The 25,269-nt window shown below is 42.6% G+C and overlaps 1 protein-coding gene and 1 long non-coding RNA gene across 2 annotated transcripts; both read left to right on the top strand.

Annotated features, from left to right (window-relative positions):
• The first annotated feature begins 9,894 nt into the window (after positions 1-9,894).
• LOC146577926 (uncharacterized) lies at positions 9,895-13,177 on the top strand. Its single transcript, XR_014891453.1, has 4 exons — positions 9,895-10,648; positions 11,006-11,156; positions 11,513-11,603; positions 12,198-13,177. It is a non-coding gene; the product is annotated as an uncharacterized LOC146577926 (long non-coding RNA).
• Positions 13,178-19,976: 6,799 nt separating this feature from the next.
• Positions 19,977-22,000, top strand: LOC146577925 (lipocalin-like). Its single transcript, XM_085268514.1, has 6 exons — positions 19,977-20,158; positions 21,065-21,204; positions 21,294-21,367; positions 21,478-21,591; positions 21,665-21,766; positions 21,857-22,000. Exons 1-6 carry the CDS (start codon positions 20,063-20,065, stop codon positions 21,883-21,885), a joined length of 555 nt encoding a protein of 184 aa, XP_085124640.1. The 5' UTR covers positions 19,977-20,062; the 3' UTR covers positions 21,886-22,000.
• The last annotated feature ends 3,269 nt before the right edge of the window (positions 22,001-25,269 follow it).

The raw sequence follows: 25,269 nt of genomic DNA, 5'->3' as shown, positions 1-25,269 counted from the left end.
CAGAACCCACACAAACAGACTAAAGAGCAGCTTTTTCCCAGAGCTGCAGCCTGTGTTACCCCTCCCCCAACACACCATAGCTAACTCTCCCTCTCTCTCCTTTACTCCATGTCATTAGTGATGGGATTTCCGGCTCTTTTTAGGGAACCGGCTCTTTCGGCTCCGTACCAGCTTTAATTTATTTATTATTAACAATAATATAAAATTATGCACAAAAGGAATTACTAATGTAAAAAATGTGGTTTTATTTATATGTTTATATATAAATATATGCGGTGGCCCCCAGAGACAAAGCACGTACAAACTCCAAAACACATTTCTAGCATGAACTGAACTTCCAAAGCAGAGCTACCTAGATCACTTAAATTACACAGTTGAAAGCATGTGTGTATTGTTTGTGTATTTATACATAGGCACTCATATATATTCAAATAATTTTTAAAAAATGTTCATTTACCTGCTACTACCACACACCAAATCCGGTCGTTGGTACTTCCTGGATTGTTTAGCCACTAGGTAAAAAAGCTCAACACTGCCCCCTAGCATCCTGGAGCACTTCTGTTGTGTTTTGTACGTGTTTTGGAGTTTGTACGTGCTTTGTCTGTGGGGGCCACCGTAAATATATTTTTATTTATTCACTCCACATAAAATGTAATAAATAAATCATATATTACAATAACCAACTATTCACAGTTCAGCTTTTAACTATTGAAATTTTCAGCCTTTTCCTTTTAAACAAATTTAAAGTGAAACAACACAAAACACTGCAATCTACAACACAATTAAATATAAATTGCAATATTTGAAGTTTACACAGCTACATTCTCACCTGTAAATATCTTAAAAGTTGATTTTGTGACCCAGGAAGAGTAATATTTAAAAGTTTTTAGCTCCACCATTGACGCGTCTGAGTTTTGGACAAAATGCATTCTGGGATATTTAGCATGCTCGATAAAAAAGGATTAGCGAGACCACATCCGGGAATTTTGAGCGTACTTGGCTTGATGGTTGAACTGGAGCAGTACTTGGTCTGTAAGTGATGATGTATCACGAGTCCACGAGAACACAAGTCCACATATTGAGAAACAGCCTCAGAGTCAGTTTGTGCCAGTATTCATTTGTTTTGGTTGTCAGTGATTTATCAACTAGTAAAAAGCTGCCGCACCAGACAAACCAGTGTTCCATGTTAACTGGTTTTTATTCATGTTTTTCACTCTCTGTGTTCCAGATGTTGGCTCTGCAGATTCCTCATTTTTATTGAACGTTTGTCTCTGTTTGTCAGTGTTTCTGATATTTGATTAAAGACCTTGGCAAAAAAAGCTTTCCAGTTTGTGCCAGTGCAAATGCAGACACACATCATTATGTTCTTCAGACCACAATGATTTTAATTAACTCAGATTAACTGGTGATGGTCGCAGACAGTTGATGGGTATTCTGAAAAATAAATCATCTTAAATAATCAATCTCAGGTAATATCAAACGTCACCACTGTGTATTTGTAATGTTTTATTAATTCTGGGAATGAGAGTCATTTAGCAATTCACTACAGAGACCTCAAACAATAAATACACTTATCAGCTCTACCTTCATTTTAGTCCAATGATTGTCTCAAAGAAACCTACTAGTGCACATCTCACACTGATCAATAAAGCACGTAGCATTAGATGAGTCAGATTGGATACAAGTTTAAGGAACCTGGATGAAATCATGTGTTTCTTGTAGGCTGACAGGTGAGCAGAGTGTATGCAGGTAAAATGAGGGTCTGTTGAGCTGATCGTTGGTGTCAGGAGGAAAATGTCAGCTTGTTATTAAGTTCTGGATTATGTTACAGAGACACAGGACCAGGCAGAATTTTAATGAAAGTCGTTTCTTGAAAGGGGGGATTTAGACACAGACATAGTGAAACACTGGGGACAAGACAGACCATGTAATATACTACCAACACACTCATAACTAAGAATACATAGAATAACCTAAACTAGACTGAAAGGCAACCTGTTAATAATACTAAAACTTAACATCCTTTAAATATACCTAAGAAATCACAAATACAACAATAAACTCTTAATGCTGGGTCACATGACCCAGGATGGTGACAAACATCTGGAGCCACATGTTGTATTTGGTACAGATTTGATGTCAGATGCATAAAACTGCTCTTCCTGACACAAACACTGAGGCACTGTCACTTCTCCTTAACATGAAAACATTATGAAGCTCTCTCTGAGTAGAGATGTCAGTGCTGATCAGTAATCAATAAATAACTGGTGTTTATTAATAGTAGTGTGCCATCTGTTAGAAAGAACAAACAAACATGTGGTGTGCATCTGAACATGTAGCATAGAGAGTATCGGGGAAAAGCATCTACACTGCTGCCTGATGCTTCTTTACTTGTTTGACAGCAGGGGAAGGATCTCCCAATGTTTCTGACAGCTGATGGAGTTTGTTGAAGCTCGTACCAACATGTGCTTTGGCTCCTTCGTCCACTCATCTTCTCATCTCCTCCAGTTTCTGGACCTTCTCTGTGTCTCCTTTCTGCTTCATCTTTTCAATCAGGAAGTCCAAGTGGACCATAGTGGACGCTGAATCCGCTTTCAGAGCGATCTGCTCCAGTCTGACAGCATGTTGGTAGGACTCGTCCAGGAACCGCGACTTCTCGGCTGTCAGCTGTTTCATTTCATTTTCAAGATTTTCTGAAAGACTCAATATTTTCTTAACACTAGGAGTCCCAGGCTTCTACCTTTCTACCTTTAAAACCCGGAGAGCAGCCAAATGGCTGGTAGGCTTTTAGCTAAGCTTTAAGGACAGAGAGGACAGAGAGGACAGATGGTTTGAAATAGGAGTGAAAGAAGCATCTATGTCCACTGTGAGCGGCCATCTTTGAACAGAGGCGGGGTTTACGACACCAACTCTCTGCCATCTATAATCCAGTTTTGAGATCCCTCCCCAGACGCCTTAACGCCCACTCACATCCTGGGCCATCTGACCTCAGGAATTCGCATGATAAGGTGGGGCCAGGTTTCACAATGAACCCACCCAAAACTCTGGCTCATTGTGTCCCACACCCAGTTTCACACCTTGGCTCAGGTGATTAGAGGATCATCAGGGGTCCTTTTGTCCCTCTGTGGGGGGAAACTCCCACTAGGTTTATATCTGGGACTCTCCACCATTTGACCTTAGAACTGAAGAAGCTTCTCGGATGAGAGGTGAAACGTCTTCAAGTAACTTAAAGAAGTCCAGACGCTTTTCTTTGCAAGCTCCTTTGACCAAAGACTGATAGTTTTGGGTGGCTTGCGACTCTGCTGGCAGCCAGCTGTGCCAGAGTATTACATATATGAGAGTGGCTTCTGTCTCTCTGTCTGGTGAGAGGTCAGGAGCTAGTCGGGGTTGCAAAAGAGCAGTTTGTCGCAGAACTGCTGCTGATGTGTCAAGATGATAAGCGAGCATCCGGCAGTGACAGGAAGTACCTGCCGTGAAGACGAAGACAATGTTCTTTTTAAACTTTGTTAAAAGTCATTGTGGTTTTGATCTGACCTATGTATGAAATGGATCTGACGTTGAGGGGGTGTCATTAAATTTAAGCCCTGATGGTATAAAATATCTGTTTATGCTTTGATGAAGTCGGAGATCAGCCCTGTCTGCGAACGGAGCTGGTCTTCCCACGCGTGTATTCATTAAAATCAATTGTTTGACCAAGCGCGACCTCACACAGAACTATTTTACACATCCAACCAGAACACAACCTGATCATTTCTACAGTTCACTAAGTTCAGCTTCACCTGAACGTCAGTGATGAAGCTGCTCTGACTCCATCACAGCTCACAGCTGTTGGAATGAGTCAAACAATGAAGAAGGTTCAGAAGCAGCTGATGATTTTACAGAAACATGATGCAAACATGAGGATGGACACATGATTTTTTATTAACAGACACTGTTTATGTTTCACTGTGCATGACGTCATCAACACTGTGACACCAGGGGGCGCTCATCACCAGCCTGAGGAACTGTGATAATGGGGGGAGACGCAGTATTGTGTGTACTACAGTCGGACAGAAGGAAAAACTTCTGAAAACATTTCCATCCTTCCCAAAAGTGTTTAAGTCAAATGTTAAAAACATATAAGTACAATAAAACACAGGGTCTTACATAAAATTAGTGATGCAGTTGTGCACTGAGCACCTTTCCAATGTTCCTTCCTCAGATGAGTCCAGCTGCTGAACACATTAACATCTGTATGTAAATGTAGCCAAGAACCAACCTGAGCACTGCTGGGAAAATACAAAGGCAACCATCAAAGTGCTGTATTATCTTATTTATGTTGACTTAGATCCACACCACGATTTATAAAAACTATAGAACTAAAATAACAACAATCGTCTGCTTCTTTAAAATTTCTTTCATTACATCAAACCAGTGAAAACTGAAAAAAACAAAGAGCTGTTAGCATGTTTAGACCAACTTTGAGACAGAGACTGTAAAGTTCTGCACTTTAAATCCTGCCTGTGTTCCTGCAAATGATTCACACTGAAAGTATCTTAGTTTAGTATTGAGTGAGCCACAAAGCAGCCTGATAGCTTTAAAACAGTAAAAGTAAATGAAATTGACAGTTTCAGTGTAATTCAGACTAAAGTCCAGCTGCAGATAAGGAATACCATTAAGTCAACAGTGTCTGAGTGAGTACTTCTCTGGTTAAAGTCCCTGTTTTCTTTCACCGTTTGTTTTTTAGATTTGGAGTCTGTGGTTGGTTAGATTTAAGATGAGTCATTGTTTTGCTGAGGCGAGGGTGGTTTAAGATGTGTGTAGAGTTTTATTCAACAAAGAAAGCACCATCCATTCGTCTCCAGTCGAACAGGGGAAAGGTCAAATTAAACCTTTGAAATTCCTTTCACAATAAATCCATAAATAAACAAAGTAATAAATATAAAAGTGTTTAAACCCACTTTTCCATAAAGCTGTCAATAGGAAATGTTCCAGTAAACATGTCTGTGTTTCTGCTGTTTTCCTTTCATGCGTCCACAGCTGACAGGTAACCCTATTGGAGTCGCCATAGTGACGGGTGGCGTCTCAGCTTCAGCGTGTTGATGGGCACAGCCATGGTTACCACAGCTGGAGTTGGTGTACGGCGAGCTGTGAGAGGACAGAGATGGAGAACGCACATTTAACTCTTTAACAGGAGATACGTTACGACTATATAGTGCGCATGCGCCAACCAGCGTGCAGCCTGTTACAGTCGCTCCTGCTTTTCTCTTAGTTTAGCTCTTTTTTCTTACGTATTCTTTTTTTTTTCTGACTTGTATTTTCCTCCGTTTTCTATCTCTTACTCAATCATGTGGATTGAGAGAGTTTTTGTTCTTCTGGTGGCCGTGGAACTGTTACTTTTATCATGGAACGGGACCGCGGCACATCTCCTACACGCACGGACTGTTTACTCCAGAGATCAGCTGATCGCCCTGATGCCGGCCGGCTCGCTGGCCAGGCCCGTAGAAGTACCAGCTGAAATTTGGAGGAAAACACATCGGGGATGCAGAGGTCAAGGACAGAAGAGAAGAAAAAAGGTGACGGTGAGACAGCGGAGGCTCGAAGCGAGGAGGAGGTTTAAACCGTGTCTGCCGTCTATCGTGATGGGAAATGTGCGATCGTTGGCAAGTAAAATCGACGAGCTCTCAGCACTGGTACGGAGTCAGAGGGAATACCGAGAGTGTAGCCTGATGTGTTTCACCGAATCATGGCTGCACCAGGTCATTCCCGATGAGAATGCTTCCGTGGAAGGCTTCCACACTGTTCGGGCGGACAGGGACAGCATCGCTAGCGGTAAGCGTAAAGGAGGTGGGCTTGCTGTTTTAGTTAACAACCGGTGGTGTAACCCTGCCAACATAACAATCAAAGAAAGGATTTGTTGCCCGGACACTGAACTGTGTGCTGTTGGACTCAGGCCGTATTATTTACCCAGGGAATTCTCTCACGTCATCTTGGTGGCTGTTTATGTACCCCCCTCTGCTAACCCCACAGCTGCATGTGACACTATCCACTCTGCCATAGCTCGGCTACAGACTCAGCACCCGAGTGCCTTTATTGTGATCTCGGGTGACTTCAACCATGTATCACTGGACAATACACTACCAACATTCAAACAATATGTGGACTGTCCCACCAGGGGAGAGAAAACTTTAGACTTACTGTATGCTAACGTCAAGGATGCATACAGCTCCTCCTCCCTCCCCCCACTTGGTAGGTCAGATCATAACCTGATTCACCTCACCCCCCGCTATGTGCCAATTGTGAGGAGGGAACCTGTGACCACCAGGACTGTTAGGAGGTGGTCAGAGGAGGCAATAGCGGAACTACAGGGCTGTTTCGAGGTGACCGACTGGGAAACACTCTGTGAGCCTCACGCCGAGGACATCAATGGGCTTACTGAGTGTATCACAGACTACATAACTTTCTGCACCGACTCCATTGTTCCAGCTCAGACTGTTCATTGTTACCCAAATAACAAGCCGTGGGTGACTAAGGACATCAAAGCCCTCCTCAACAACAAGAAGAGGGCTTTCAGAGGGGGCAACAAAGAGGAGGTGAGGAAGATCCAGGTGTTACTAAAGGACAAGATCAGAGAGGCTAAGGACAATTACAGGAGGAAGCTGGAGTGGAAACTCCAGCAGAACAGCATGAGAGAGGTGTGGAGGGGCATGAAGACCATCACTGGATTCAGGCCAACCAACAGCAGGGGAGCTGAGGGAGGTGAGAACAGAGCCGACGAGTTGAATCTGTTTTTCAATAGATTCGACACCACAGTGTCTGCTCCCACCCCCACAACCTCACCTGCAGTCAGCCTGGAATCCAGAGCCACACCACTGTGCCAGCCTCTCTCTTCACATGTTGCCTCCTGTGAGATTCCTGACAGCCCTCCCCCACCCATCACCTTCACTCAATACCAGGTTGAGATGCAAATGAGGAGACTTCACTCAGGCAAGTCTGCTGGACCAGACGGAGTGAGTCCCCTCGTCCTCAAGGCCTGTGCCCCCCAGCTGTGTGGAGTCTTTCATAAACTGTTTATGCTGAGTCTGAGTCTGCAGAGGGTCCCGGTGATGTGGAAGACATCATGCCTCGTCCCTGTACCAAAGACGCCTCGTCCCAGTGGCCCCCAGGATTACAGGCCCGTGGCATTGACCTCCCACATCATGAAGACCCTGGAAAGGCTCATCCTGGACCAGCTGCGACCCATAGTAAGACCACATCTGGATCCCCTTCAGTTCGCTTATCAGCCTCGTCTCGGAACAGAGGACGCCATCATCTACCTGCTCAATCGTGTCTACACCCATCTGGACCAGCCGGCGAGCACTGTGAGGGTCATGTTTTTTGACTTTTCCAGTGCTTTCAACACCATCAGGCCGACCCTCCTGGGTGATAAGTTAGCAGCGATGCAGGTGGATGCTTCTCTGGTGTCCTGGATTGTTGATTACCTGACAGGAAGACCACAATATGTACGTCTCCCACAGTGTGTGTCTGACAAGGTGATCAGCAACACAGGGGCACCACAGGGGACTGTCCTCTCCCCCTTCCTCTTCACCCTCTACACCACAGACTTCAGCCACTGCACAGAGACCTCCATCTTCAGAAGTTTTCTGATGACTCTGCGGTGGTTGGATGCATCAGCAGGGATGATGAGACAGAGTACCGGGCTGTGGTCGACTCCTTTGTCACGTGGTGTGAGCAGAATCATCTGCAGCTCAACGTGGCAACGACCAAGGAACTGATCGTGGACTTCAGGAAGACCAGGAAACACTTGACCCCTGTTTCAATCCAGGGGGTCAGTGTTGACATTGTGGAGGACTATAAATACCTTGGAGTACACATTGACAATAAACTGGACTGGGCTAAAAACACCACAGCACTTTACAGGAAGGGCCAGAGTCGTCTCTATTTTTTGAGGCGACTGAGGTCCTTCAACATCTGCCAGAAAATGCTGAGGATTTTCTATGAGTCTGTGGTGGCCAGTGCGATCCTCTATGCTGTTGCATGCTGGGGGAGCAGGCTGAGGGTCGCAGATGCCAACAGACTTAATAAACTGATCCGTAAGGCCAGCAATGTTGTGGGGATGGAGCTGGACTCCCTCAAGGTGGTGTCGGAGAGGCGGATGCTGTCCAAGATAAAGACAATGTTGGATAACACCTCCCACCCACTCCATGACATGTTGGTCAGTCACAGGAGCTCGTTCAGTGAGAGACTGAGATTACCCATGATGCACCACTGAACAACACAGGAAATCATTCCTGCCTGTGGCCATCTCCCTGTACAACGCATCCACTTAACACACTGTTTGCTGCTACAGCTACACATGTTTCTTTTCCAACTATTTATTTATAAGTGACTTATGTATGTATGTATGTATATATATGTATATATTGTACTATTCTTAGTTAGCGTATTGTCTGTCTTGTCTTAATGTTGGTTTAAAATGGAGCACTGTAACAAAAAATAATTTCCCCCAGGGATCAATAAAGTATTCTGATTCTGATTCTGATTCTGATTCTAACAGACGACTGCTGTCTACATGATGTCTTTGCAGCCCTTATGCTACATGTTACACAACTTTTCTTCATGCCAACAAGACTGAGGTGCCACATAGTCGACACATACAGCTGATTATGATGCATGTTTTACTATTGCTATGTTCACATCATCTGCTTGGCTTTATTACTGAAAGCCTGGAGATCCTCTGACGTGTGCATGGCTGATGTGAAGTATGATTAGTCCTACATGACATCAACAACAGAGGCAATGAAAGCTTTGTTGTTAACAGGTTGTAGGTAAAGTCAAATGTCTACTTCTACACTTGTGTTGGGTAAAGTTCTTCTCACTGCAGCAGATTTATATCTGTGCTTTCACAGGGCGTGATGTGGAGCTCAGCGCTGAGGTGCAGGTCTCCTTGGAGACGGCATCCTGGCTGAAATATTATCATGCTTCCAAAACATTTCAGCTTTTATTTTGAAAGAAACAAGACTTGAAAACGAGTCCCCTTCTTCCTCTTTGTCTTTGTTCTTCAGAGGAGTGTCACCTGGACAAACTCAGGGCTGTTCTAGAGCCTTTCTTATTATTTGACTCCATAGAAATAAAACTGAATCGAATCAAACAAAAACTCCCAAACAGCTAAAACACTTTGCTTTATTCTCTTTTTTAACAAATACGTTGAAGTCCATCCACAACAACACAGCTGAGATCTCCTTTGTAATCAAGTGTTTACATCCTTTGTACAGATCTGCATACAAAACAATCATTTACGTCCCACAGAAGTCTAGTTACACGTAACTATACAAGAACTGGTGAATGACAGAAACATAAGATAACATAAGATAAGATAAGATAAGATAACCTTTATTAGTCCCACACGTGGGAAATTTGTTTTGTCACAGCAGGAAGTGGACAGTGCAAAAGTTATGAGGCAAAAATTAGAATACAATAAGAATAAATACAGTACACAGCTGTACAGAATAGAATAAAATAAAATACTATATACAGTAGAATAAAATAAAATAAATATACAATAAGATAAAAATAGAATACAAATACAAATACTATATACAACTGAGTAAAAATACAACGATGACAGAAAGGATTATTGCACTTAGTGTTATTGCATATGTATGGATGTGTGTGCTTGATCAGTTAAAGTCTTTATTATGGAGTCTGACAGCAGTGGGGAGGAAAGACCTGCGAAATCTCTCCGTCCCACACCGTGGGTGCCGCAGTCTCCCACTGAAGGAGCTGCTCAGTGCTGTCACAGTCTGCTGCATGGGGTGGGAGATGTTGTCCATCAGGGATGACAGCTTAGCCGCCGTTCTCCTGTCACTCACCACCTCCACTGGGTCCAGAGGGCATCCTACACTGAAAAAAAGGGACTGGCCATCTCTTGGATTTATGTAAGCATCTTGCATGTATTTAACACAATTGCCTCATGTTTTAAAGTTAAATGTAACTATATAGTGTAAAAACTACATGATATGCAGAAAGGGTGTATTAAATTGTTCATATCATGTTCAGGTGAAGTAAGTTAATAAGATAGCAACGTTAAATCTCGTGAAACCACGCGTGATTTCATCTCGCGGGCTTTGGATCGTGGTTTAAAAAAGGCATCCATCTCAGTCAAGTCGAGCAGCCAACTCTACGTTTTTGGTATGTCTTGATTTTTTTAATTCATTTTTACCATAATTCAGCCAAATGTAGTTAAACGTCTAGAGTGTCGCCATGTAACATGCTAAAAAAGAGCCGTTAGCTTATTTGCTGTTTTATCTGTTGTCAAAGAATTGGCGCTTTTTCATTTGAATTTGTCTTTGGCACAAGAGCCGTAATATCACATTAAACCTAATTACGAGGCACTCATAACATAATTTGGTTTTCTGTGTGAATAGATTTGTCAACTGACTCTTCAGTTACATTGTGTATTTACTGCACCGTGGTGTTAGTGAGATTTTGGACATTGAACAGCTTTAGCTAATATCATCAGCGGCATTATGCTAGCTTACATCCCTACCCCTCCTGCCCTCACCTGCTGTCCTTTTGTTTTTGTTTTTTTTGCTGCACATTGAGAGACCACATCTATTCTGCATTTCACCAGGAGTCAGCTGATGGATTGTGGGTTCAAGGTGTTATGGTAAGAAAGTATATTCTATTTTCGTTTCTGTAACTTAATTATAATAGGTTTTTTATAATTATTAGGTGCATGCATACTCACCCTATTAATACAACTGAGAAATCCAAAATCTGCCATAGGTTTATCTTATACCTGTATGTATTGCCAGAAAGGTGATTACTGGACTCGCATTAATGCACACTTGAACTGAAATGAGGTTGTAACTTGTGGGTTGTTGGGTTGCAAATCAGAAACAAACATCTTTGGATTTTTTTAATCCCATAAGATCTGGAAACACAGTTTTTATTCAACAAAACATTACTGATTAACCAAGCACAGTGCCTGCTGTTATTTCAAAATAATTTTATGTCATTTCAGATAAAATGCAGCATTCCAGTGCATCCCAACCATGCATACAGTCAAGGTTTCTGACGGAGCTGAGTTTTTCTCTGACAGTCTGCTGAAAGTGTTTGCAAAGTGATCGGGGGAACAGTGCACAAAGCTAAAGGATGTAGCTGCCATGATGACAGTAAGAACTTTAAAATTCTTTAACTACAAAGTGTATATGTATTGCATTAGGTCAGTAAAAGATTTTTATGCTACATCCATTGAAACCGTCAACTATTACCTGTGAGTACCGATTCCACTAAAAGGATGCCATAATTTTCGTCATGCATTTACTGGCCCACTGAGAAAAAATTATCTTTTTTTAAAAATAAATGTTCTGGAAACTATATATCCATAAAGTTGATGTCAAACAGGAACTTTTGATATTGCTTTGTAGATGCTGGTGTTGCATGTTGACTGGTTTAAGTTTTGGTCTGGGATCATTTTCTTCTGTGCTACTGAAAAGTTCACAAATCTCTGTTTTCTTTGTTATAATAGTCAAGGATGACATTAATGCTCGGAGTCCCTCATCAAAGTGCTCCGCATCTGTGTGAAAGACAATTGCAACATCTTGGTGCAGGAGTTCATGGTGAGTGTTTTATGAGTAGATTGTGGCTTTGCAACATTTAAAAATGCATTTAGTTATCCACTTGATCCTCATTGGACTGGTTAGGACCAGTAGTCCTCTTTAATAATTTGAAGTTCACATGAGGCCTGGTAGTGAACTCGGCCGCCGGCCCTTGAGGCCCCACCCCCACCCCTGTATTAGGGGTCACATCAGTGTGAAAAAACTTTAAATTTGTCATTCTAGTGAACAAAGGAAAATCCCACCAATATTTATATTAGCTTTTGTTTGAAAAAATGACCAACTGACCAACAGCTAACCAAATTGTGGGGCTGAAAGTCTAAATTCTAACATCTTCTGAGTGACATAACCTGGATTTCTGATGGGCCGGTGTCTTTCTAACAAAAACTAATGTAAAGCATTTGAAATTATTATGTTTTTCACCCTCTCTTAGAAACTCTGTTAGACCATGAATGGCAGCATGGCAGGCCACTCTTTGGCTATAGCTATTTACTATGTTGCTTGCATTGGTTTAAATTACTCTAACATTAGAACTGGTAGATTCAAAAGAGATGAGTTTAAAAAGGAATCTTAAAGAAATGTTTTGTGTTTAACCAGGACTTGCCTGAGGCCACTGCACAGATTGAGAAAACCACAATGAACATCTGTCTCCAGAGATGCGCCAGGCAATGACTTTTCTGATGTTGTTCTTCAAGATCTGGATAACGTGACCTTTGCAGTAGCCATGCTGTTTGGACCTTTTTTATTCCTTCAACATGAGTTACCCATCACAACTCTGCTACACTTTTGAGGTGATTCAAAGGGTGGTAATGGAGTTGGATGCAACTCAGCTCTCAAGGAAAGCTCACAACTAAGACAAAACTGCTCCTGCAACGAAGCTCACTGTTATGAATGTGAGGTGACCAGCTCTAGGTGAGAGGACATTTAAATCTCACACTTGTTCTGCTGCATTTTTGAAGCTCAATTCCAGGAACAGATCGCAGGGTTCATTTTTATATACACTGCAACTGCCATGAGGACAAGCCGTTTTTTTGTTGTTTGTTTTTCCTTTTGCTCTGTACAAGTTCTGTTTGTCTGTTTGGCAGCATTTTTAAATTTGTCTTTGTATTTTTTCTTTCTTTTACTAGTGAAGAGATGTAGCGTGAACAGTTATGCAGTCTAAATATCCCATATGGGTCGTGTGAAATGGTATTTTCAATTTCATTCAGTTGAAGTAAAGAACGTTGAATATTTCTAAGTGTGCTGTTTTGAACCAAGATGTCACAGTATGATCAGTGCTGTATTTTTTGACAGTCACTGTATCAATGTTATTTTTGCGTCTCTTGAATAAAGGTTTTGACCTGCAAGTGCTAATTTCTTTAGTTATTGGGGTAAAATGGGTAATGTTGATAGGAAGGTGTTTGCCAATTCAGTAACCTAATTTAATGTTAATGGAAACTAACATTACCTCAAATTGTTTAGTTATAATTGTTGTTTAACTGAATCTTGACGTTAGAGGCCTTAAATAGAATGTTTTGATTTGTTCTTTCCCAACATTTTTCAAAAGAAACAGTCTAATTTCTTTACTGTGATTGATTCCAGAGAACACGGAAGAACTGACATTATTTAACTGTTGATTTATATAGATTCAGTGGAGGAGTAATGTCAGTTTAATTCTTTACCTACTGCAGTGAAATTAGACATTTTGTTTTGAAAGGTTACTAGTGGATGCCAGCAACCATCTTGGAAGAGAACAATACAATCTGTTATAAGGCCTCCATTTGAAAATTGTGTATTTGATACTAGAATATAATAGCAAAATGTAATTTGAAGATAACATGTAGTATTTAAGTGACCAAGTAGTATTGGGTAAAAGTTATTGAATCGTGTTGGGATAACGTGAGAAAATTGTGAAGGATTAAAATATTCCAAGAGCTCAAATTACTTCATCAAAACATGTTTAAGTCACATTTTATCAACACAAATTGCACAGGTTTATTGAACATGAATAAATTGTGTTAATTTAACTCAATTGTTTAAGTTGCTGCCAAAGCAAAACATCTGTGTGCAACAAATGTCCACCATTGAATTAAGTAAATCCAACAACATATTTTTTTCAGTGTAGAACAGAGCTGGCCCTTCGGATCACCCTGTTCAGTCTCTTCCTGTCCCCAGCAGAGATGCTGCCGCCCCAGCAGACCACGCCATAAAAGATAGCAGAAGCCACAACAGAGTCATAGAAGGTCTTCAGGAGTGGGCCCTCCACTCCAAACGACCTGAGTCTCCGCAGCAGGTACAGCCTGCTCTGCCCTTTCCTGTAGAGGGCGTCTGAGTAAGACACATGATCACAGGTGATAACAAAAAGAGAAAGAATTCATGTGTTAGTGATGTTTTTCAGCCCTGATGGCTCATGTTGGAGAAACAAGCTGAGGTACTGTCAGGCGTCATGTGGAGGCGAGGAAGAAGGAACCCAAACGCAGGACTCGCAGGTAGGTGCAGATTTATTATGAGGAGTGGATGAACAGAACAAAGGGAGAAAATGGCTGGCTGGCTGAACGCAGGCGGAAACGACAACAGAACATCACATGAACATCAATGACACAACCCCGACCGGATGGAACTGAGGACTTAAATACACGCTGGGTGATGAATGATTAGAAACCGGTGAGTACGCAGCTGAACTTAGTCTGACTAATGATACATGGAAATAACTGGAACACAATACGCAGGCGGTATGCTGACACGGAAAACATAGATGTGAAAATAAACTGAACATGACAAAACAGAAATCACTGGGTCAACGACCCAGGAACCCTGACAGGTACGTGGAAAGTTCACACACACAAGTGGGCGTGAGCGCACACAGAGAGAGAAACACACAACTGAACCATCTGTTTGCTGTTTCTGTACTGGTGGTGGTCAGAGGGCCCGGTGGCGCCTGTGTCCGGCAGCCTCGCCTCTGTCAGTGCGTCCCAGGGTGGCTGTGGCTACATGTAGCTGCCATCACCAGTGTGTGAATGGGTGGATGACTGAATGTAGTGTGAAGCGCTTTGGGGTCCTATGGACTAGAAAAGCGCTATACAAATGCAGGCCATTTCTGCTTTCATCATCTCTGCTGCTGTGTCAGGCTGGGGTCTCTCAGTGATGTGGTTGAGGTGAAGTATGACGAGTATCCCTGATTCAATCCATCGAGACAAAGGGCAAAGAAAGCTGTTGTTAACAAACTCTATGGTGATGTGGCATTTAGCTCTGACTCTACGCTCTGCTGAATCCTTTGAACCTGCTGATCAGTAAAGCTCTACGTGCTGCAGCAGATTGACCTCATCTGTGTTCACAGGTGTGGACCTCAGCGCTGAGGTGCAGGAGACTTTCATTCAGTTCTCCCTGCAAACAGCATCCAGCCTGGAAATACTGTCATCTTTCCCAGAAATTGTGCTCTTATCTCAGAGAAGAAGTCTGATGTAAATAATTTTTACATCAAAGGATTAAAGCTTCACGCCCCAAGGACCTCAACAGCTACAGGCCGGTGGCTCTAACATCCCACCTGATGAAGACCCTGGAGCGGTTGGTCCTGGCTCAGCTTCGGTGCCTAACAAGCTCATCACTGGACCCACTTCAGTTTGCCTACCAGCCTGGCATTGGAGCGGATGATGCCGTCATTCACCTCCTACATCGTTCCCTCGCTCACCTGGAGACCGCTGGAAGCACTGTGAGAATCATGTTCTTTGATTTCTCCAGTGCCTTCAACACCATTCTTCCCTCGGTTCTAAAGGACAAGCTGGAGAACTCTGGAGTGGACCATCACCTCACTACCTGGATCCTGGACTACCTCACCGACCGACCACAGTATGTGAGGACTCAGGGCTGTGTGTCGGACAGGGTCGTCTGCAGTACGGGGGCCCCACAGGGAACGGTTCTGGCTCCGTTCCTCTTCACCATCTACACTGCAGACTTCTCCCACAACTCCACCCAGTGCTTCCTGCAGAAGTTCTCTGATGACTCTGCAATAGTCGGCCTCATCCCTGTTGGACAACATCTCCCACCCCATGCAGCAGACTGTGACAGCACTGAGCAGCTCCTTCAGTGGGAGACTGCGGCACACACGGTGTGGGACGGAGAGATTTCGCAGGTCTTTCCTCCCCACTGCTGTCAGACTCCACAACAAAGACTTTAACTGATCAAGCACACACATCCACACATGTGCAATAACACTAAGTGCAATAATCTTTTCTGGCATCGTTGTATCGTTGTACAGCATTTGTATTCTATTTTTATCTTATTGTATATTTTATTCTATTTATTCTACTGTATATAGTATTTTATTTTATTCTATTCTGTACAGCTGTGTACAGTATTTTATTCTTAATGTATTCTAATTTTGCTATATAACTTTTGCACTGCCCACTTCCTGCTGTGACAAAACAAATTTCCCACATGTGGGACTAATAAAGGTTATCTTATCTTATCTTATCTTATCTTAACTGCAGTCAACAGTGATGTTCTGCACAGATCACTTTTCCATTTTGCTCTCTAGAGTCCCAGCTGCCTGACCTTGTGTCCAGGTGATCGTCTCACTGAGGAGCTTTTGTTCTGAAAATCCCACCTCCATGACCTGTTTCCTTTTTACTGTCTCTGCTCTTTCTTTATTAACAATGCTCATAATATCACACAATTATATTCATCACCTGCATGTTTTTATCCAGCTGCTGTTAGAACCAAACAAATAAAAAGGATGAAAAGCCTAAAATCCTTTGATTTATTACATTTGAAACAAATATGAGAGCATCCCTAACAGCACAGCTGAGACCTTTGTTTTAATCAAGCCTTTGTATCGACACACTTGTAAAGATACAAAACATAATAGAATAAATCAATATAAAATACAAGATGACCAAAAAAATGCAGCCATGTTGTGAGTTTGCATCTAAAAACATGCATGTTTCCCTTTGTACAGGCAGATTTACAGCAGACAAAGCAACACGCTGATCGACTTTGACCGCTGCAAAAACAAAACACCCACCAAGTCTGAAGTCGATCAGAGGAACTGTTGACAGACTGACAGACAAACATACAGTGGGGCAAAAAAGTATTTACTCAGCCACCGATTGTGCAAGTTCCCCCACCTAAAATGATGACAGAGGTCAGTAATTTGCACCAGAGGTACACTTCAACTGTGAGAGACAGAATGTGAAAAAAAAATCCATGAATCCACATGGTAGGATTTGTAAAGAATTTATTGGTAAATCAGGGTGGAAAATAAGTATTTGGTCAATAACAAAAATACAACTCAATACTTTGTAACATAACCTTTGTTGGCAATAACAGAGGTCAAACGTTTACTATAGGTCTTTACCAGGTTTGCACACACAGTAGCTGGTATTTTGGCCCATTCCTCCATGCAGATCTTCTCGAGAGCAGTGATGTTTTGGGGCTGTCGCCGAGCAACACGGACTTTCAACTCCCGCCACAGATTTTCTATGGGGTTGAGGTCTGGAGACTGGCTAGGCCACTCCAGGACTTTCAAATGCTTCTTACGGAGCCACTCCTTTGTTGCCCGGGCGGTGTGTTTTGGATCATTGTCATGTTGGAAGACCCAGCCTCGTTTCATCTTCAAAGTTCTCACTGATGGAAGGAGGTTTTGGCTCAAAATCTCACGATACATGGCCCCATTCATTCTGTCCTTAACACGGATCAGTCGTCCTGTCCCCTTGGCAGAAAAACAGCCCCATAGCATGATGTTTCCACCCCCATGCTTCACAGTAGGTATGGTGTTCTTGGGATGCAACTCAGTATTCTTCTTCCTCCAAACACGACGAGTTGAGTTTATACCAAAAAGTTCTACTTTGGTTTCATCTGACCACATGACATTCTCCCAATCCTCTGCTGTATCATCCATGTGCTCTCTGGCAAACTTCAGACGGGCCTGGACATGCACTGGCTTCAGCAGCGGAACACGTCTGGCACTGCGGGATTTGATTCCCTGCCGTTGTAGTGTGTTACTGATGGTGACCTTTGTTACTTTGGTCCCAGCTCTCTGCAGGTCATTCACCAGGTCCCCCCGTGTGGTTCTGGGATCTTTGCTCACCGTTCTCATGATCATTTTGACCCCACGGGATGAGATCTTGCGTGGAGCCCCAGATCGAGGGAGATTATCAGTGGTCTTGTATGTCTTCCATTTTCTGATGATTGCTCCCACAGTTGATTTTTTCACACCAAGCTGCTTGCCTATTGTAGATTCACTCTTCCCAGTCTGGTGCAGGTCTACAATACTTTTCCTGGTGTCCTTCCAAAGCTCTTTGGTCTTGGCCATGGCGGAGTTTGGAGTCTGACTGTTTGAGGCTGTGGACAGGTGTCTTTTATACAGATGATGAGTTCAAACAGGTGCCATTCATACAGGTAACGAGTGGGGGACAGAAAAGCTTCTTACAGAAGACGTTACAGGTCTGTGAGAGCCAGAGATTTTCCTTGTTTGAGGTGACCAAATACTTATTTTCCACCCTGATTTACCAATAAATTCTTTACAAATCCTACCATGTGGATTCATGGATTTTTCTTTCACATTCTGTCTCTCACAGTTGAAGTGTACCTCTGGTACAAATTACTGACCTCTGTCATCATTTTAGGTGGGGGAACTTGCACAATCGGTGGCTGACTAAATACTTTTTTGCCCCACTGTACAGATGCTTGATTCATTAGTGCGATTAAATGTTCTTCTTTAGCAGCATCACTTCATGTGTTTGTGTTCCAGGAATAAAGGTCTGTTTAAACTGGACGTCTCCTCAGCATCACTCGTGCTGTCATGGTTTCAAAGCTGTGCAGAAAGAATCTGAGGGATGATACAGAGGTGACCAAAGTTACAAACATCCAGCTGTGCTGCAAATGTTTGCAGAGCTCCAAACTCTTTGGCTTTCTGCAGAGCAAGTATGGAAGAAGCACCTGAGCTAACTTCAGTTTAGACGATATGAGGAAAAATGCTGCTTCCCAAAGTTTCCTACAAGTATCCAGTTTATATTTAGAGAAGCGAAGGCTCTTTATCCTGACAACTACTCCCTGGTGGATCCCTGTCCTGTGACAGCAGCAAAGACTGTGTATCAGTATCATCAAAGCCACTTCAATAACCAGTGTTTAAAGCTCTCTAGCAGATGGACTTCAGTGCCAGCAGCCTCTGTCTGCTGTGTACAGAAGTGTCACGGCTGCCGAGGCGAGCCGTGTGGAGTTAGAAGAAGGACCCAAGATGCAGGCAGTGGATGAGATGTCGGTGAGTTTATTTACACAGTGGTGAGAAGGCAAAACAGGCAAGAGGGAAGACAAAACTAAAGACCTGAACTGGGAAAGCTAAATGACAAACCTGAGATGAAACAAAAAGGGATGAGAAGCAGAGAGACGAGCAGGACATAGAGTAACACAGACGAACCGGCAACAGGCAGGAGAACACACAGGGCTTAAATACACACACCAGTAATCAGGGGAGGAGAGACAGGAGGGCAACACGGCTGGGAGAACTCAGAGCTGACGGGACAGGGGAAACGTAACCTGAACACACTCACATCAAACATGAACCTTCAGAATAAAACAGGAAACTAACAGACAGAGAACCAGACAGGACACTGAACTTGACAGGCAGACTCATGAGCAGACACAATAACACCATGGACAGACAGAGGGAACACAGAGAAGTGGGAGCAGGCAGGCAAAGAACAGAAACCTAACAAATGGCAAAATCACAACAGAATACACACTCGGAATGAACAAAAGCACAAAGAAACACAAAACACTGAGTCCTCAGACGCAGGACCATGACAAGAAGGTTCTCTGATGAAGCACACAGCAGATGCTGCACTACAACAGCAGCAGCAGCTCAGCTTCAGTTTGCTTCGACGCCCTTTTTGACCTGTGAAACAGCAGAAAATGAAACATTTCAACACCCGTTTGTTAGCGTGAGCTATTCTGCTGTTTTTCATCATTTCACAGGTGAAATAAAATCACATTTACTTCCTGTAGGAGTGATCGTGTCCAGCCTGGCTGAGACCATGTATTACTGATGAGGAAAGCCAACTTTGAGATTCCTAATCAGTGAGCTTTGGAAAAAACTGTGTTTAAATTTAGCTTTTCACTCTGAGGATGCTCCATCCTGCACAGATAATAAACCTCTGACATGAAGGGCTGTCAAGTAGTTTTAGACAAATGGGGTAAAAGAGATGTTAAAAGCTTACAGAGAAACTACATTTTCTAAGAACTGTCTGACGTTCACCTCTCACACAGTGGATACGATTCTGCCCCCGCAGGAATAATCTTTGTGGTTATGAAACTGTCCATGTGTTTGCAGAGAATGTCACATGTTCAAAGCCATCCCAGCACCTGGGGTTTGTATAAGTGCAGCTGTTGGTGGGGAGATAGTCTCACTCTTCTATATAAAGAGTCAGCAGGCAGCAGATCTTCATCTGTGATCTCCTCCATCATCACGTCTTCACTCTTCAGCAGCTATGGCTTCACTTCGCGCCCTTCTGGGAGTGGTGCTGTGCTCCCTCATGGTTTCTGCTTCTGAAATCCTGCCTCAGGCGGACTTTGATGTACAGGGGGTAAGAGTCATCCATAATATTTTTTATTTTACCGCCCATCTATTTTCATACAAATGTCTCCGTCTTATGGAAAAGGGGTGGAGCTTATCCAACGAGGACAGGCAGGGCCCCCCCAGACAGTTTAGCAGTCTATACAGGAGGCTGACCTTTGCAACATGTACTTCTATAATGACTTCACCATTTAGGTTATTTGGTTATGTTTCACCCTGGATTTTGCCTGATAATATTTATTTTGTCCATTGCTTAAAAACAACAACAAAAAAAAAACTATATAAATATGAAACAAAGTGTGAACAACAAAACATCAGCTTTGGAAACTTTGATGTAAAATTCTGCAATTGTTTTCTCAGATATAGCATAAATCAAACTAACATACATCAGTGTGTTATTAATGTCCACACACACACACACACACACACACACACACACATGCACACACACACACACATGCACACACACACACACATGCACACACATGCACACACACACACACACATGCACACACACACACACACATGCACAAAGTGTTACAATAAGCAGCTCTTATGCTTCTGTATCATTCTCAGTGCTTTCCATTTGTTTGTCCAAATCAAATCAAATCAAATCACTTTTATTGTCACATCACATGTGCAGGCACACTGGCACAGCACATGCGAGTGAAATTCTTGTGTGCGAGCCCCACAAGCAACAGAGATGTGCAAACACAACAACACAAACGAGCAAAATACAAGAATGGCCAACCTGAAACTAATAAATATATGTACAATATATAATAGTGTATGCATTTCTGGATGTGTATACTAAATGTTTTCCTACGTGTGTGTGTGTGTGTGTGTGTGTGTGTGTGTGTGTGTGTGTGTGTGTGTGTGTGTGTGTGTGTGTGTGTGTATACACATTTTTACACAGGTTGCAGGTAAGTGGTACTTGACTGGAGTTTGCTCTAATTTCAAATGGCTTGTCTGTCGCAAAGCCAACATGAAGTCCGGCACCGTCATGGTTGAGCCAACTGAAGATGGGGGTTTGAAGGTGGTGTCCTCACATCTTCTGTGAGTGCGAGTGGACAGACAAAGCAAACACCATTTGCAGCATTAAAATATTTACACTGATGATTAATGTTGTGTCTTTGCACCCGTAGCGATTCATGTTGGAAAATAGAGACTTTAGCCACCAAGACTGACGTGCCTGGAAAATTCACATTCAGCATTCCCTGTGAGTACGCCCACAAAGACAGGAAACAGTTTAACCACCACGGTTAATCCCCCATCATCATCATCCAGTATTTTTCACATCTTTTCTTCTGCTGTTTCCCTTGTTGTCAGTCACGGGGTTTGTGACTGAAATGCGTGTGGTCGACGTGAAGCCTGACGAGTACGGCCTGAATCATTACATCAACACCGGACGGAATGAAACCTTTGTTGAAAGCAGATTATACGGTAACGTTGCATTTAGCTGTGTTCAGTAAACTGTGAAGTTACTGCAGCAGATTTACATCACGTGGCTTCACAGGACGTAGTCTGGACCTCAGCGCTGAGGTGAAGGAGAAGTTCAACCAGCTCTGCTTGCAGACCGGCATCCTTCCTGAAAATATTGTTCATCTTCCTAAAACCGGTACTTTTACATTGGTGCTGAAGTTCTACATAAAAACAGCCTGAAATATAAATTGATGTTACCTCACACTTTCCATGTTTCCTTCTACAGAGGAGTGTCCGCTTGAGTGTTTTGTCTGATCTGTTGTTGATCGTCTCACCGACACTGCATAAAGATCTGACACCATCTGTTATGGAAATGTGACTGAGCAACATCTGTAGCAGTTTTTAACAATAAAAATGCAAAAATCTAGAATGTTTTTCTTCATTATTCATCCTTTAAATGAAATAAACTGAAGCACGTCCATAACAACACGATTCACACGAGTATTTCACGATTCTCCACAGCTGTGATCACCATTTTCTTTGTGTATTTGTAATAGTTTTAACAATTTCTAGTGTTGGACGGCTAAAAGATGAATAAATAATCATCAGATGGACCCATTATGAAAATAGTATTTGCTTCATCTGACAGAGTTACCCTCAGCTCAAATAACTGTGACATTAAAATGCTGTTTACAGTCTAAGTGCCTCGTTCAGTGAATTTCACACACAAAACATTCATACTTTCATACCTGAATGTGTCCATACAAGTGTAGGACTGTCTCAGAAATGATCATTTGACTGTTAGATGGTTTTCCCTCCATAAGCCTGGTTACGCTGGAGCTTTCTTCCTGTTAAAGGGAGTTTTTCCTTCCCACTCTTGCCAAAGAGCTCACAGGGGGTCATATGATAGTTGGAGTTTCTTCTGTTTCCTCGGTGTTGTTGTTCAGTCTTTACTTGTGTGACGTCATTAAGTGTGCAGGAGCTAGTAGCAGCTGGAGAGCATATGATGTGTGGGTCTGTAATCACCCTATGATATGCTCCAGTTATGCTTATTGCAAAGCCCCTCCTGGGGCAAACACATCCATACATACACAGCAGGTCAGTGGTGCTCCTGGGAAAATGAGGTAGGTTGGACAGGAGTAGGATGGCAGCCAAATGTGCCAGAAGGCCTGCAAGGAGTAGTAATTCAAAGGGTTTATTCTGTTTTTCATAACCCTGTCACCATCTTCTTAGGTCCATGGAACATAGTGCCTAAAGCCGAGAGCCTGGGAGGCGTATTCTATCTGGTAATCAGGGTGGACATGTCAGGAACAGATTCGTTTGGGGTAATTAGGGTACACTTAGTTTACCCCAAAGCCTGAGTCACACTTAAAAACTCAATGACAAATCTAACTGATAAACTAATAATCTCAGCACCAAGCACGATAGGGCAAGCAGAGAATGCCAATTCATTTATGCCAAAACAAGATAACTATACATGTTTCAGGTTTTCTACTGATAATGTAAAGTACCACGTGGGAGAAATCGACCCTACTTGGTGTGCCGTCACACCCACGGGAAGAACCACGAATAATGTGAGTGACCTGAGCACATTAATGGGAACATGGGCAAGAAGTGGGTTGTATTATTATTGTGGGCAAAGCACCCTTTTGGTTCGTGTCCCAATGGGACATGTGCGATGGTGCGACTGGGAGCTCCACTCATGCTGATTGGAAATCAGGTAAAGACTATTCAGCAACACAACACACGTACCTTAGCAGCCAGACATAAGAGACATGTTTTGGTAAAAAGAGGGACCCAGGGTATACATGCATATGACCCCCGGTTAAACTCTCCGACTAGGATAGACTCCATAGGAGTGCCCAGGGGAGTTCCAAACGAGTATAAGCTGGCAGACCCACTAGCTTCAGGGTTTGAAAGTATATTCCTTTGGATAACGCCTAATAAGAATGATGACCGCATTAACTACGTTCATTACAACTTGCTGAGACTCTCTAGCCTTACCAGGGACGCAATGGAACAACAATACTGCCCCAGATGGCTCAGTAACCCGAGCTCTGGAGGGCCGGAAAATTTGTCTAAAACCATGCATGAGCACTCAGGTATTGAAAACCCGCTGGCATCGTGGATGACATCCGTGTTTGGTCAATGGAAAGATGTGGCTATATCAGTGATTTGCTCATTGGCTGTATTTTTGGGAATATTGGTCATCGCTGGTTGTTGTATCATTCCTTGTGTCAGAGGATTGTTGGTAAAGATAGTGGCGAAGGTTACGAACCCTGGCTGGGTTGAGGGCATCTACCAGATGAACCTGGAACCCATAGAGTGGGGCAGGGAGTGATACAATAGGAAGTATGGTGACATTCCTGTTGGAATGTCAAAAGAGGGAATGTTGAGATTCAGAGATTCTTTTATTGATACCATATAATTTGCCTTATGAAGAATGTATTAATAACATGTTTTACAGTACATATAATCTAGGAATAGGCCTGAGCAGAGGCCCCAAGGTTTCCAGCTTCTTGTTGCAAACCTGTTGCATTTTATTCTACTTGGTAACAGATGATCAGAGTCAATAATTAGCCTCAGAGACCCTGAGGGCTTAAGATTATTACCTTGTATGGAAGGTGTTATAGAAAAGAGAAGTTCTATGTCTGCTTATAGCTATTAAAAGATGTACAAGATGTACGAGTAACTGTGACTAATGTCTGGAACATATTTTAATCTGTCATTGACGCCATGGGGGGGCGTGTACCCCACTGCTTTATAAGTATTCACAACATGTATTTTGGTCAGAAGACATATGTTGATGTTTTCTCCTGTGACAATAAAACTCATCGTTTGATTGCACTTTTCCAGAGCCTCCGTAGTTTGTTGTCTGGTCTAAAGTTGATCGATCTCGCAGCACTTACAATATAAAGCACCTTGAGGCGACTGCTGTTTTGATTTGGTGCTATATAAGTAACATTGAATTGAAATTATTTTTTCTTTTTTATTTATTTGCTAGTTTACATGAGCCAGCGTGTCTCAGGGAAACAATATTTAGACCTTTGTTATTTGAAGCCAAGCCTCGCTTATTATTTAGTTATTATTCTCCCTCTCTTAACCACGCTCTCTTACAGTATCCTCACCATTTACCCATCTTACCACGAGGTAAGCATGATTCTTTATCTGGACCAATAAGAGTGTGTGACAGTGTGCAGGTTACAGATGGTGAACACTGATTTTCACTCATTTGGATTCATTAACATGCGTCAAGGAAAGAACAAAACAGGTTGGAGCACATTTTATAAATCTGACAATAATTTTCATGTTGCAGTTATTTCCCAAATTTCCCACGTGTGGGACTAATAAAGGTTAAAGGTTATCTTATTTGCTGCAGCCCGATGTCCCCAGCAGGTCCCCGAGGTCCTCTGATCAGGGCTTACTTGCTATAAAACAGACTAAGATGAGAACTAATGGTGACAGAGCTTTTGCCACTGTGGCCCCGACACTGTGGACTCTCTCCCCGAGATATTAAGAACTGTGGACTCGGTTGTTGTTTTTGAAAAAACAACTCAAAACTCACCTTTTTAAACTGTTTTTGGTTCAATTTCTGCCTGTTTTATATTGTCTGTTTTACCCTTTATTATTTGTTATCTCATGTGCAGCACTTTGTGATTCTGTCTAGAAAGGTGCTACATAAATACAATTTATTTATTA

The sequence above is a fragment of the Mchenga conophoros genome, linkage group LG3 (genome assembly GCF_057382185.1).
Source record: "Mchenga conophoros isolate Kocher_MC1m ecotype Shallow Benthic linkage group LG3, M_conophoros_male_GT1.1, whole genome shotgun sequence".
Lineage (NCBI taxonomy): Eukaryota > Metazoa > Chordata > Actinopteri > Cichliformes > Cichlidae > Mchenga > Mchenga conophoros.
This window is presented reverse-complemented; position numbering and strand designations above follow the sequence as displayed.

Bases quoted from the DNA above. Each gene is read 5' to 3' on its own strand.
- LOC146577925 (XM_085268514.1), top strand. From the start codon at position 20,063: ATGGCTTCACTTCGCGCCCTTCTGGGAGTGGTGCTGTGCTCCCTCATG. The intron at 21,592-21,664 runs GTAACGTTGCAT...GTGGCTTCACAG, and splicing joins TGTTGAAAGCAGATTATACG to GACGTAGTCTGGACCTCAGC. The intron at 21,767-21,856 runs GTACTTTTACAT...TTCCTTCTACAG, and splicing joins TGTTCATCTTCCTAAAACCG to AGGAGTGTCCGCTTGAGTGT.